General features: G+C 43.9%; 1 protein-coding gene across 4 annotated transcripts in view; it reads left to right on the top strand.

Moving 5' to 3' along the window:
• adad1 (adenosine deaminase domain containing 1 (testis-specific)) overlaps positions 1-15,622 on the top strand; it is a 65,133-nt gene that overhangs the window by 20,190 nt on the left and 29,321 nt on the right. For 3 of the 4 annotated variants that reach the window (XM_055647219.1, XM_055647227.1, XM_055647208.1), the window contains exons 2-6: positions 116-294; positions 3,942-4,130; positions 4,234-4,386; positions 10,756-10,845; positions 14,808-14,933. In XM_055647219.1, the coding sequence (XP_055503194.1) occupies positions 116-294; positions 3,942-4,130; positions 4,234-4,386; positions 10,756-10,845; positions 14,808-14,933 (737 nt within the window). The remainder of the gene's footprint in view (positions 1-115; positions 295-3,941; positions 4,131-4,233; positions 4,387-10,755; positions 10,846-14,807; positions 14,934-15,622) is intronic. The other variant, XM_055647239.1, reaches the window with a different exon arrangement.

A 15,622-nucleotide genomic window follows, 5' to 3' on the forward strand; every position in this document is an offset into this window, starting at 1 on the left:
CAATTAAATTTCCAGGTGAAATGATTGTGCACTTTAATCTCTGTTTTTTCTTGCAACAAGTTTTACATTGGTATATATTCCTGTATAAACAACTTTGTTCCGTGTTTTGTTTCAGGATGTCTACTGAAAGTGCCTGGTGTAAGGCCTCAGGAGAGCCTAGTTTTGCTCAAATTTTGAAGAAGAACATATCTCCAAAGCCTCCTCAACAAATGTTAAATGTAACTTTCACACCGCAAGGTGGAAATGCAGATGATTTAGACACCACCGGTATATCCAGAGTCATTCAAATTACAGGTCAATAAATTAATTTCTAGTTTCATAGTCAAGAAAGATTTCTGGCAGTTCTTGGTCACCTTAATAATAATAATGATAATGATAATGGTAATTCATTGTATCTATTTGTTCTATCCATGTATCAATATCATTCTTATATTAAGGAAAAGTCAAATAACATTTTCTGTTTAGAAACCTGAAAGTGAATGTGTTCCAGTGAAATGACAAAAATATAAATGACTTGAAATCTCTCAAAGCAATTGTTGGATATTGGAATGACACTGAGCAATTTGTCTTTCAGGACCAAATAGCATTCAATAGAAAATTACCATTGTTAAAAAGGAGTTATTCTCAATTGCACCCCAACTTTGTGACATTTATTGGGTACGTGACCCATTGGAGGGTGAAGAGGGAGAAATGAGCCACGCCTGCGCAGTTGGGGGTTATGCGTGAGTGGTGCAACATTCCGTTTGGGGGGAACGGCTTGTGTTGAGGGAATGGGTGAGTGGAGGAATCTTGCATTGGAGGACCCAATGGGTCTGCTCCCCCAACGCAAGAGTCCGCCACTCACCCATTCCCTCAATAAAAGCCGTTCCCCAACCGAATATTGCATCACTCGCGCATCGCCCCCAACTGCGCAGGCGCAGCTCATTTCGCCCCATCCCCCAGCACTTCCTCTTCAATCCCTAGAGAGGGAGGGGTGGGGGCAGAGATGGAGGGGTGGGGGCAGGATGGAGGGGGGGGGGGGGGGACCGGGTAGAGAGGGAGGGGGGGGGGAGGGAGGCGAGTACAGGGCTTGAAATTAACAGTTGCCCGGGTGGCAATGGCCACCTACAGCCCTGCCGGGCAACCTAAAATCCCTGCCATTTTGCCCGGCTTGGCAAGCACCCGGGACACATATCGTTCAACTCTTGAGCGGGGGCCCCCCCTCTCTATCTCTCTCTCTCTCTCTCTGTCACTCTCCGTCTCCACTCGATATCCGTGTTCGGGCAGCTGGTTCTCTGCTCTCCGTCCGCCCCTCATCCGCCGACACGGCTGGCCACCTTGCACATTCGCACTGCCACGGCCTGCACATCCTCCCCCTGCACATGCGCACAACCATGGCCGCCCTGCACATGTGCACTGCCAAGGCAACTGGTCACACCAGGCACTTTCTCGCTCCCTTTGCATTGTGGGAGATTTGGCCGCCATTGCTGTCTGGTCGCCGCGACCGCTGAAAACGAACGCAGAATCACTCCCTGGAGCTGGAGTAACTCCCTGGGGTAACTCTTGCTTCTTGGTCTCCTGATCCTCCAAAAATATTCCAATTGGAATTTAAACTGGAGTGTACCCTCCACCACCAAACTTCAAACTCCGAAAAATAACAGCCTATTGCACTTTATCTGTTTATTTATTGTATATATATATATATATATGGTATTTAGTATATAGACACATTGAACTTTTATCTCCTGTTCTGTATTATGTTTACATATTCTGTTGTGCTGCAGCAAGCAAGAATTTCATTGTCCTGTCTGGTGCACATGACAATAAAAATCTCTTGACTTGGACTTAAGGAAAAAAAGGGTTCTTGGGGGGGAAAAAGAGCTACCTTCCTTCGCTCCATAGATGCTGCCTCACCCGCTGAGTTTCTCCAGCATTTTTGTTTACCTTAAATTTAGTTGCATCTGGTTGGGTATCAATGGGAGGGTGAAGACTTCCGTGCTTTAATTGTGTGGGGGAACTCCATGGAGCAGCCAGCATCTCTGGATAGAAGAAATTGGGTGACGTTTTGGATAGAGACCCTTCTTTAGATTTCCTCTGGTATTAGTGTTTTTAGTTTAATTTAAAGATACAGCGTGGAAACAGGCCCTTCGGCCCATTGAGTCCACACCAACCACCGATCACCCGTACACAATTTCTATCCCACACATTAGCGACGCAAGTCAAGAGTGTTTTATTCTCGTCCCAGTTAGAACAATGAAATCCTTACTTGCAGCAGCACAACAGAATATGTAAACATAGCACTCAGTAAACAATGTTATAAACGAGAAAACAAACAATGTATATTTATATATGAATATATTACTAAATATATATAATTATGTGTGTGTGTGTGTATAACATATATACCCACACACACAATTTCCCTCCTGGGATTAATAAAGTTCTATCGTATAGTATCGTGTGTGTAGAAAGGAACTGCAGATGCTGGTTTAAACTGAAGATAGTCACAAAACGCTGGAGTAAATCAGCAGGTCAGACAATCTCTGGACTAAAGGAAAATATTATGTCTTTGGTTGGGTCTGAAAAAGGTTCCTGCCCACCTTTGGAATGTGGAAAGAAACAAGAGCACCCGGAGAAAACCCATGCGATCAAAGGGAAAAGGAGCAAACTCCATACAGACAGCACCCATATTCAGGATCAATTCTGGGTCTCTGGCACTTCTGGCCCTTGTGGCAGCACCCATATTCAGGATCAATTCTGGGTCTCTGGCACTTTTAGGCAGCAACATTATGACCAATGTACTGCCCCATAGTCTTGAACTGAATTAAAACATACAGTAGCTGTAAAGGGGGACATAACGTCACTTAGTGATATAAGACTGAAAAATGAAAACTACTCCGATAAAAAGCTATACTCAAAGATCAATACATTCCTTGTGACTGGCTATTCCCTGCTTCATCCGTTTAAGGCCCAAGTTACACAGCATCATCTCAGATGGGAACACATACAAACGTTTTTTCTTAGTTAGAAATCCCCCCCCAAAAATCCTAAATAAACTTTTAAACATATGTGAGTAAAAAAACTCTATGCTGAAGGTCTGAAATGAAATAGAAATACTGGAAACATACAGCAGATCTGGCAGCATCTATGGAGAGAGAGAAACAGTTATTATTTTTGGACCTGGGACTCTTCTGGATATGAAACATTAACTGATTCTCTTTCCACAGATGCTGCCAGATCTACATTGTTTCAGTGATTTTTATTTGCATTCATAATTTCAAACATACTTCCCTATGCTGATTTCTTCACTTTTGATTTATCACTGCTAGTCTTCCACAGTCCAACTCAGCAGCAGTTTGCTCCAGTAACTTTGTATCCTACCACAAACTCAGTTCCCTAGACTAGAGCAATCCTTAGATGGCAATTGGCTGAAGCTGAGGAATACATTTTGCAGCCTTTGGTGTATTTGTCAGCAATGTGAACTTTCAACCACATTTCAGTTCTGCTAACTTCTATATCTGTAATGTTGTTTGACTCCATCTCAGCGTGTCATCTTGCCCATATGCATAACTACTGCAATGCTCTCTTGCTAATCACCTATTCTCCATTTATCATAATCTCCACTTGTTTTCAATATGAATCCAGACCAATCCATCCATCTTTTTCGAGTACCTGAACTGACAGTACCTCAGTTAAAAATCTTCATTCTGGTTGCTATCACTATGTTCTTGTTTCGCTCATTTCCCTTGTTTCTTAATCTCCAACTATACAGTCTGCAAGATTCCTAGGTGGTTGCAATTGTAGCGTCTTGCACATCTTATTTTAATCACAAAACCTTTTAGTCGCCATGCATAGTGCTCAAATAAATGTATGTATTTATTGTTTGTCTATTATATCCAAGTTCACCTGTAAAAGAATATAATGTTTTTAATTGTACTTTTTATATGTATTTGTTTTCACAGGTCAGTTCCCAAAGTCGCAATTTGCTGATCAGGCAAAATCAATCTCAAACAGTGCGTTAGCACCCAAGAAAGTTTCTCGGGAATTTATTGATAAATACAGACGTGGTGAGATCAATCCAGTTTCGGCTTTGCATCAATATGCACAGATGTTGCGCATGCAGCTAATTTTGAAAGAAACAGTAGCTACAGGTAAATATAACTTCTTTTTCTCGAGCAGATATCTTGCAATAAAATTGCTTGCCAAGAGTGGAGTGATTTTCCTCAGCTAAAATTAATAAATTTAACTTTTCAGGCAATGTATTTGGGCAGTACTTTGCATTCTGTGCCGTGGTTGATGGTGTTGAATATAAAACAGGAATGGGCCAAAATAAGAAAGAAGCAAAGGCTAATGCTGCACAATTAGCTCTCGACGAGCTCCTGGACATCGAACTGACCAAAACCTCTCGTAAGTTTTCAAAAAAATAACTCAAAACTGGGGTTTGAATATTTGATTGCAGAATCTTTTTTTGTTAATAAGTATGTATAATAATAGCTAAGTGATATTGGTAAGAATGTTTACATGAAGATTATGAAATTAATTGATTATTACAGCACATTTTATTAATGCAAAATGCTGGAGTAACTCAGCGGGACAGGCAGCATGTCTGAAGTGAAGGAATGAGGAATATTTCAGGTTACACAAAAAAGCTGGAGAAACTCAGCGGGTGCAGCAGCATCTATGGAGCGAAGGAAATAGGCAACGTTTCGGGCCGATATAGATATAGACGGGTAAGGTGTGAAAACGACAGATCAAAGCAGGAAATGTACAATGGTGCATTGTTAGCTATGTGGAAGGTGACAACAAGGCATACAATCAGTAAAATTAATCAGAAGGACAGTGAAGGGCCTGTCCCACATGCAATTTTTTTGGGGTGACTACAGACAACTGCCACAATGTTTTCGGCGACAGTGGCAACAATTCTTGCTGTCTAAGGTTGACGTAGGTGCTGTCGTAAGTTGTCGCCAGGTCTCGTAGGTGAATTCCATGAAAACTAGTTCCTGGCAGTCGCTTAAAGAGTCGCCTAAGTGGGACAGGCCCTTGAAGCTAGTCGGAGAACTAGGGTGGTGGAGGGATGGAGTGAGAGGGAAAGCAAGGGTTATCTGAACTCGGAGAAATCAAGATTCATACCTCTGGGTTGAAAGCTGCCCAAGCGAAATATGATGTGCTGTTCTTCCCATTTGCACATCTCTGACAGTTGAGATGGTCCACTCACTCTGACAGTTGAGGCGGCCCAGGACCGATAGGTCAGTGTGTGGGAATAAGTTGTTTTCATGCATCCTTCCGTATCCTTCGTCTCCCTCTCCCCTAACTCTTAGTCTGAACAAGGGTCTCGACCCGATCCTTCTCTCCAGAGATCCTACCTGTCCCGCTGTGTTACTCCAGCATTTTATGTCTATCTTTGGTGTAAACCAGCATTTGCAGATCCTTCCTACACATTATATTTTATAAATTGCATATGTAATTTCTGAATCTTCTGACCTCTAATAGATCAATACTTACCTTGGGATATTTCAGAATTGAGTGCCTTTAATTATGTCCAGAGGAAAAAAAAACAATGTTATGCAGAAAAATAAATTGCAAACTCAATTCAATCTGCATATTACGCACCTTATTGTTTCTTCATGTGCCATGTTTGCCGTTATATTGTCAAAATCATTATGAAAATCTATATGAAGCTATTAAAATCCAATTTAATTATGTTCTTTGGAGTGAACTCTAATGTAAGGGAGTTTGGAGTGTTGTGTACAGTTTTGGTCTCCTAATTTGAGGAAGGACATCCTTGTGATTGGGGCAGTGCAGCGTAGGTTCACGAGATTGATCCCTGGGATGGCGGGACTGTCATATGAGGAAAGATTGATAAGATTAAGCTTGTATTCACTGGAGTTTAGAAGGATGAGGGGGATCTTATAGAAACATATAACATTATAAAAGGACTGAACAAGCTAGATGCAGGAAAAATGTTCCCAATGTTGGGCGAGTCCAGAACCAGGGGCCACAGTTACAATAAAGGGGAGGTCATTTAAGACTGAGGTGAGAAACTTTTTCACCCAGAGAGTTGTGAATTTATGGAATTCCCTGCCACAGAGGGCAGTGGAAGCCAAGTCACTGGATCAATTTAAGAGAGAGTTAGATAGAGCTCTAGGGCCTAGTGGAGTCAAGGGATATGGGGAGAAGGCAGGTATGGGTTATTGATAGGGGACGATCAGCCATGATCACAATGAATGGCGATGCTGGCTCGAAGGGCCGAATGGCCTCCTCCTGCACCAATTTCCTATGTTTCTGTGAAGGTATCAGAATATTGAGTATAGAATTTGGGAAGGTGGACACAAAATGCTGGAGTAACTCAGCGGGTGAGACAGCATCTCAGGAGAGAAGGAATGGGCGACATTTCGGGTTGAGACCCTTCTTCAGACTGATGCCAGGGGAGGGGGTGGGTTAAAGATAGAATGTAGGAGAACTGAGAAGGGGATGGAGAGAGAAAGCAAGGGATATCTGAAGTTAGAGAAGTGAATGTTCATGCCACTGGGTGTAAATTATCCAAGCAAAATATGAGGTGCTGTTCCACCAATTTGTATTGGGCCTCACTCTGACAATGGAGGAGGCCCAGGACAGAGAAGTCAGAATGGGAATGGGAGGGGGATGTTGTAGTGCTGAGCCACTGGGAGATCAGGTAGGTTAAGACGGACTGGAGTGGTGGCGTTTAGTGTGATGATCGCAGAGCCTGCGCTTGGACTCTCCGATGTAGAGAAGTTGACACCTGGAACAGCAGATACATTTGATGAGGTTGGAGGTGGTGCAAGTGAACCTCTGCCTCACCTGGAAAGACTGTTTGGGTCCTTGGATGGAGTCGAGAGGGGAGGTAATGGGACAGGTGTTGCATCTCCAGTAGATGCAGGGGAAAGTACCTGGGGGAGGGGGTGGTTTGGGCGGGAAGGGATGAGTTGACCAGGGTTTTTCGGAGGGAACGGTCTCTGTGGAAAGCAGAAAGGGGTGGAGATGGGAAGATGTGGTGAGTTGTGGGATCCCGTTGGAGGTGGCAAAAATGTTGGAGGATTACAATGCTGAATGGGGAGGCTGATGGGGTGGAAGGTTTCACCCAAGGGGGATTTCTGTCCTTCCCTGCGACAGAGGGCAGTGGGGGGGGGGGGGGGAGTTGCAGGAGAGTCGAGGAGCTCTAGGGGCTAGTGAGAACCTCATCTATAATGGAAGAGGGGAACCCCTGTTTTCTAAAGAATGAGGACACCTCCGATGCCCTGGTATGAAACGCCTCATCCTGGGCGCGGATGCGGCGTAGATGGAGGAATTGGGAGTAGGGTATAGTCTCTAGACAGATAGATAGCCTTTTATTGTCATTCAGACCGAAGTCTGAACGAAATTGCAGCAGTCATCAGCATATGATACAATACTCAGGAAAACAACAATAAACACATTTTTTGACCCACCCAACATCTCCTCACTGTGATGGAGGTGAAAAGGGTCTGGAGAGAGAAAGCAAGGGTCTGAAGTTGTATGTTCATCTTAAATTATCCAAGCAAAATATTCTCCCTCTGCGCTGGGGCGATTGGGACCCCCCCCCCCCCCCTGGGCGACTGTTAAAAACAGTCCCGCGGCTCAAACACCGCGGCCCGGGGTGGTTGAAGCTGCCGCCCACCAGTCCTGCAGACGCAGCCGCTGGCCCGTGGCCGAACCCCGGACTCAGGCCACCACCGCCAGAAACACCGTCCCAGCCACCCTCTGTGAGTACTGCCGACTGTTTTCAGCCTCGGGCTGGGCCGACCCGACTTGGGCGCCGAACCTCCCCCGGACCGGGCCGCCCCGACTTGGGCGTCGCTTCTTCCCCGGGCTGGGCTGCCCCGACTTGGGCACCGAACCTCCCTCGGGCTGCGAGCGCCGCACCTTCCCGAGCTCGGCTGCTTCGACGGGAGCCTCGTTCCACCCTCGGGCTGGCCGCCCTCACGGGAGCGTCCCAACCTCTTCCAGCCCTGAGCCGGGCTCCCCTCACAGGAGCGAGCTCAGGGCGAGTCCTGACGGTGCTCTGCCTCCGGAGCCTCGAGGTCGTCAGCTCCATTAGGCCTCAGCACAGACGGAGGCAGAGAAGGGGAATACGACAAAAAGGTCGTATTCCCCCGCAGGGAGAGACTGCAAACCCCGTTTCATCCCCCCCCCCCAAAAACACAAGCTAAAACCGCAGGAAGCAGGGTGGGAAGAAGTTTAGTCAAGAAAGCTATGGGTGTCAGTAGGTTTGTAGTCGATGTTGGTCAATAGTCTGTTTTCTGTGATGGAGACGGTGAGATCTGGAACCTGTCCTTTCACCTCCCCCCTCGACTCCATCCAAGGTCCCAAGCAACACCTGTCCCTTTACCTCCCCCCTCAATTCCATCCAAGGACCCAAACGGCCTTTCCAGGTGAGGCAGAGGTTCACTTGCACCTCCTCCAAACTACCACATCCGCTGTTCCAGGTGTCAACCTCTCTACATTGGCGAGACCAAGCGCAGGCTCGGCGATCGTTTCACTGAACACCTCTGCTCAGTCCGTCTTGACCAAGCCGATCTCCCAGTGGCTCAGCACTTCAACTCTCCCTCCCATTTCCAATCTGACCTTTCTCTCCTGGGCCTCCTCCATTGTCAGAGTGAGGCCCAGTGCCAATTGGAGGAACAGCACCTCATATTTCACTTCGATAGTTTACACCCCAGGGGTATGAACATTGATTTCTCTAACTTCAGATGGCCCTTGCTTTCTCTCTCTATCCCCTTCCCAGTTCTCCTACTAGTCTTAATGTCTCCACCAATATTCTATCTTTGTCCCGCCCTCTCCCCTGACATCAGTCTGAAGAAGGGTCTCGACCCGAAACGTCGCCCATTCCTTCTTGCCAGAGATGCTGCCTCACCCGCTGAGTTACTCCAGCATTTTGTGTCCACCTTCGATTGAAACCAGACCGGAATCTGTGGTTCTTTCTTGCACATAAACATTGGGAAGTCATGTTACAGTTGTATAAGACATTGGTGAGGCCACATGCAGAGTATTGTGTTCAGTTTTGGTCACCATGTTATAGGAAAGATGTTGCCAAGCTGGCGAGAGTGCAGAGAAGATTTATGAGGATGTTGTCAGGACTCGAGGTCCTGAGCTATAGGGAGAGGTTGAGCAGACTAGGACTCTATTCCTTGAAGAGTAGGAGGATGAGGGGTCATTTTATAGAGGTGTACAAGATCATGAGAGGAATAGATCGGGTAAATGTACGGAGTCCTTTGCCCAGAGTAGGGGAATCAAGAATAAGAGGACATGAGTATAAGGTGAAGGGGGAAAGACCTGAAAGAATAGGAAACTGAGCGGTACGTTTTTTTTCCACAAAGAGTGGTGGGTATATGGAATGAGCTGCTAGAGAATGTAGTTGAGGCAGGCACTATTATAACGTTCAAGAGACATTTGAACGGGTACATGGATAAGATTGGTTAAGAGGCACATGGGCCAAGCATGGGCAGGTGGAACTAGTGATGATTAACTTGACAGCAAGTTAAGTTAAGTCAGGTTTTGATGGCAAGGGAGAAGTTACAGTATTTATTGCCTGTGATATCTGGAAGAAAAGAACCTCTTCAATTTTATTTCTTGTATTGGATCTCTGGGTTGATATTCAATGCGTTATTAAGGGCAGACAGTACCAGAAAAATTAGGATATGCAGCTACAGGTTGAACACTTTTTTTATCGGTTCCAGAGCCCTTCTGGATTATTCATTTATCTGGTCCATCAGAGGTCATGTGATAATGAAATGGCAATACACCTTGGCCTGCGAATGACACTCCTCCTGCTCTCGAAAGCATCATGGAATGTCAGAAACTTTGAAACAAATATCAAATGTAAACTGAATGCCAATGGAATGACCTGCTGACCCATCCCTAGTTCCCACCATTTTCCAAGCCATTTGGAACTCTCCTTTTGACCCCACTTCTGACTTGCAAAGCGCATCAGCGAGCCCTTCGTCACTGGTTCACACGGTTGTTGTTGCAGCTCACATTGTAGCTTCTGGCAACAGTGCTTTGTTCTGGTCGCCACTGCCTCCTCCCCCGGAGTCACTGACATACTCTACCTTGGAAGCGGCAGCAGATGGGAGGAGAGGGAGACCCACGGTGTTCAAGCGCGTTCAGTTGTTGGGGCCAGGCTGTTGAAAGCGCGGCCTGCCAGGCTACAACGTGAGCCGCAACAACAGGTCTGTAAACCGGTGAAGAAGGGCTTGCTGGTGGAGTTTTAAAGTGAAACGCCACAAATGATGGATTTACTCAGCCGACTGAATCACTCTGAGGTAGGGTCCCGATGTCACCTATTCGCATTCTCCAGAGATCCTGTCCTGCTGAATTGCTCCAGCACTTGTCATTTCGGTGGGTGAAGAAGGGCTGGCTGGTGAGTCGAGAGTAGGGCCGCAAGTGGAGCTCTAAACTGCCAGGGAGACGGTACGAGTCGGGGATGCGTCAGCAGATCTGTCTGCTATGTCCAACATCTGTTATATGGGGGTCGTTAAAACAAGGCTTGGCTTTGCGAAACAGTTAGGAGAAAAGTTCGAGAGCATAGTTAATTCTACCATGACAGAGGGGATATGGCCAGAAGATCACTCGCCACCTACAATGCCATATGTGGCCGCGAGGAAACTTCAACTGAGCTCTCGTAATTTTGTCCGGATTGTAGGGGTGGGCGTACTGGAACATCTGTATCCATGTTGTGATGGTGTTGATTTTATTGATAAACCTGCTGTTCACAAGAAACATTTCAATGCTTGTTTTCAGCTTCATGTCCTGCTGCAATATCTGATGAACGTAGAGTAATAGCTGCACAAAGTCTGCCTTCAAGAAATCACTCATCAAAGCTGGGTAATGGTAAGAATATAGTTACTTCCCATAGCTCTGGATAAATATAATTTGAGCCGTCTAGTACATGCTTTCATATTAGGTTGACATCCAAACGTTATATACACTCGCTAAAACACCATGTGGATTCTGTTGGCCAAAAGTTGGTTCGCTCTTAAATGAACATTCTGAAATGAAAGTGTTTGCAGAACTAGGGGAGAGGGTGAAGAAGTGTGGATTGCTTGATCGCTTCTTCAAGGCAGTGTGAATTGGAGGGTTCAGGTGGATTTATACGGTGCTGTAATGTTATGTCATTTTTTTTATACACCATTTCATTGCATCTGACACAGCAAAATGAGATCCAATCCGGGCACTGTAAGGGTTAAATGAGGGATTCACTTCCTGTGTGGAGATGAGATGCAGATGTGAGGTACAGAAACAAGGAACTGCAGATGCTGTTTTATAAAAGAAGACAGTGCTGGAGTAACTCAGTGAGTCAGGCAGCATCTCAGGGGAAAATGGAATGGTGACATTTCAGGTCAGTACCCATCTTCAGGCTAAATGTAAGGGGAGGGGGAGATGGAAGAGAGGAGGGACAGGTCAAAGCCTGGCAGATAATAGGCTAACACTGATATGGGTTTTTTGATAGGGAGATGGTTGGACAAAGCCCAGAGATAAAATGACAGAATTGTGAGAGAATGCAGATACATTTTGTTTGTGGGAGAGTTGCATTAACTGGAGCGTCGTCAAAGTGCTGCTCGAGAATTAAAAGGCAATGCTTTATAATCCAATTCATGGGATTGTATTAATCATTCCATACTTAAATAAAGACTCCTCATAATTTTAAGAATGAATACTGAAAAATCAGTTTGAAGTCCAGCATTGGTCACCTATAAATAGTTTTCTACCAAAGAAAGCTAAACCACATTATCAACTGGAATGTCAATGTCAAAAAATGTCCACCTAAATTTAAGAGTTATAAGGATTATCAAGCTTTATCACTTGGTGTTATCCTTGCGTTCATGTCTGTTGGGACGAAATAATGCATAGCATGATCGATTTAATTTAAAAATTACTTTTCTGAATGGATCTCTAAGTAATGGTATCACAAAATTAGGCGCCAGGACCCTTGATGTTTGTGATGTACATTAGTGACATGTGAACTTGGGAGGTATAATTCATAAGTTTGCTAATGAAGTATGTGGTGTTCTGTGATGGGGAGAATGAATTGATTTAGGCTACAGCATGATTCTGACCAGCTGAGAATTTGGAATGCCAAGTGATGTTAGGATACATCAATGATATATGTCAATGATGGGGCATTCGGAGATGTTGTAGAGTAGAGGGATCATAACCAAGGTCCATAGATCTCAAAGTGGCAGCTCATGTAAATTAGGTGGTGAAGCACGCATCTATCTGCATTCTTTACTCTCGTCAGCGATGAATAGCTGGGACGTCATGACCTGGCAGCTATGCTGTATGAAAGATATGAAGATGCTGGGAAGAGTACAAAGGAGATTTGCCAGGATGTTGCATGAATCATAGCATTTAGGCTGTGGGCCGAGGAGCTTTGTTCTGCAGTTTTGTGACCCAAGTCACTAAACTACATGAAATTTTCACATATTGTGTAAAAATATTTATATAAATCACCCCTGAAACTCGATATGAAGAAGACGTGCACATTTTTATTAAATTAGAGAAAAAACGGAAAAATGTCGGGAATTTTTAGTCCAATCAAAGCACGTTTAACATTGAGTTGTCTGCCAGTTGGCCAATCACGCACTTTGTTTCAGGCTAGCACACAAAATGGCTGAGGGGGCTTCACAGATGCCTGTTTTACTGGAGATTCCGATGTGTTGTTCTGTGGAATAAATGTTGTGGAAACTTGCAGCAGGTTAATTGTATTTAGTGGGAAAAGCATTAAAAAGGCTGATGAAAGTGCTGTGAAGTGGATTAAAGTGCAAGAAAGCCTTCAAAGTCCCTGCTGATGTGCTGGAACACAAAGAAGGCCCCCATTAATCAACTCTAACTGAAAGGTAAGACTAAAGTCTGAATTTATGAAAATCTATCTGTATGGACTTTAATTAATTTAATATAATGTGAATAAATTCCATTCATTCCTTATTCACTCACTCACTCACTCACTCACTCACTCACTCACTCACTCACTCACGCCCTCAATTCCATGAATGAATGAATGAGTGAGTGAGTCAGTGAGTGAATGGATGAATAAGGAATGAATGAATGAATGAATTTATTCACATTATATTAAATTAATTAAAGTCCATACAGATAGATTTTCATAAATTCAGACTTTAGTCTTACCTTTCAGTTAGAGTTGATTAATGGGGGCCTTCTTTGTGTTCCAGCACATCAGCAGGGACTTTGAAGGCTTTCTTGCACTTTAATCTACTTCGCAGCACTTTCTTCAGCCTTTTTAATGCTTTACCCACTAAATACAATTACCTGCTGCAAGTTTCCACGACATTTATTCCACAGAACAACAAATCTGAATCTCCAGTAAAACAGGCATCTGTGAAGCCCCCTCAGCCATTTTATGTGCTAGCCTGAAACAAACCGCGCGATTGGCCAACTGGCAGACAACTCAGTGTTAAACGTGCTTTGATTGGAATTAAAAATTCCCGAAAATTTTCCGGTTTTTCTCTAATTTAATAAAAATGTGCAAGTCTTCTTCATATCGAGTTTCGGGGGTGATTTATATAAATATTTTTACATAATATGTGAAAATTTCATGTAGTTTGGTGACTTGGGTCTCGAAATCCTATTTCTAGACACATTTTTGATGCTCGACCCACAGCCTAATTCCAGGTCAGGTTAAGTCAAGTTTATTTGTCACATACACATACGAGATGTGCAGTGAAATGAAAGTGGCAATGCTCGCGGACTTTTGTGCAAAATACAAACAACCAAACAAACTATAAACACAATCATAACACGCATATTCTTTTACATAATAAATAATGGAAGGAAAAACGTTCAGTAGAGTTAGTCCCTGGTGAGATAGGCGTTTACAGTCCGAATGGCCTCTGGGAAGAAACTCCTTCTCAACCTCTCCGTTCTCACCGCATGGCAACAGAGGTGTTTGCCTGACCGTAGCAGCTGGAACAGTCCGTTGCAGGGGTGGAAGGGGTTTCTCATGATATTGTTGGCTTTGGAGTTGCATCTCCTGATGTATAGTTCCTGCAGGGGGGCAAGTGAAGTTCCCATAGTGCGATTGGCCGAACGCACTACTCTCTGCAGAGCCTTTCTTGTCCTTGGCAGAGCAATTCCCAAACCAGATGGTAATGTTCCCGGACAAGATGCTTTGCACCGCCGCTGCGTAGAAGCACTGGAGGATCCTCGGAGACACTCTGAATTTCCTCAATTGCCTGAGGTGGTAAAGGCGCTGCCTTGCCTTACTCACGAGTGCTGAGGTGTGTGATGCCCATGTCATATCCTCGGAGATGTGGACTCCCAGATATTTAAAACAGTTCATCCTATCCACAGGAATCCCCATTTATCCACAATGGAGTGTACGTCCTCGGATGATGTGCCCTCCTAAAGTCCATGATCAGCTCCTTCGTTTTTTTTGATGTTCAAGAGGAGGCTGTTATCCTGGCACCACAGTGCTAGACCAGCCACCTCCTCCAGTTAAAAGAGAGATGGGTTTGGTTGAGTTGTTTTTCTTGGAGTGGAAGAGAGTGAGCAATGAAAGAATTATATAAAACAATGAGGGGGAGAGAGAAAGTGGAAATGGTAAGAATCTTTCACCAGCATATTTAATTATAGTTATTAGAAGTCTTGACAATGATTTGGGAAATATAAATACAAGGAAATAGTACCTTTTATATCCTCCAAATGATTTTTTAGAACATATTTTGCATTTTCCCTCTGCATAAATTTGTGTGTGTGGTTTTTTTCATAGAAATAGTAATATTCGGTTTGATAATTAAATATCTAATTTAAATCGGTTTATTTTTAACATCCCACAGAAGGAAGAAATCCCTATTACAAAGCTGTATCCATAGCCTGCAGAGACGTATTTAACAAGCTGACTGCTAACCTGCCTGAATATCAGAACTGTAGTACATCTTTGGCTGCTTTTGTGGTTGAAAGACGTAAGTATTGTGCAAAGAAGCTTGCAAAGATTTCTTCCCAGAAATATCATCATAACTATAATAGCAATGGTCACCATACTATAAGATGGATGTGATGCTGCTGGAAAGGGTGCAGGTGAAATTTACCAATATATGTATTTTTGCAATACTGGAGAGTATTTGACGAACAAGATTAGTATTCACTTTTTTTCACCAATACACTGTTCTTATCAAAATTCTACCCATCATGTGAAACCTTATAAATTAGATAACTTCAAGACTGAAAGTCAAAAACTTTTATCATAACAGACACATTTTCATACTTTTCCCACCATTTTGGGCACAAAGTGTGATGTTAAAAACTCTGCCACATTTAGTCATGAATATTTTAAATTCATAAATAAACTTCATATGGCCCCTCACACATATACATTTTAATAATGATCAAGGGAAATATAGTAATATGAAGGTAATACAGTACAGTAAAGATCCTGTAACCGTTGTTGTGCTTGGTGTCCATTGTCACAACAACCGTTATCGGGGTTGGTACGTCCGTAAGTTAAACCACAGAGGCTCCAAACATATATTGCTTTTCAAACACCCAATGAGGTATCCTTTGGTAGTACAGGTGCACAACCTTTTATCCGAAAGCCTTGGGACCAGACACTTGTCGGATTTCGGACATTTTCGGATTTCCGAATGGAAGATTT

The sequence above is a fragment of the Leucoraja erinacea genome, chromosome 1 (assembly GCF_028641065.1).
Source record: "Leucoraja erinacea ecotype New England chromosome 1, Leri_hhj_1, whole genome shotgun sequence".
Taxonomy (NCBI): domain Eukaryota; kingdom Metazoa; phylum Chordata; class Chondrichthyes; order Rajiformes; family Rajidae; genus Leucoraja; species Leucoraja erinaceus.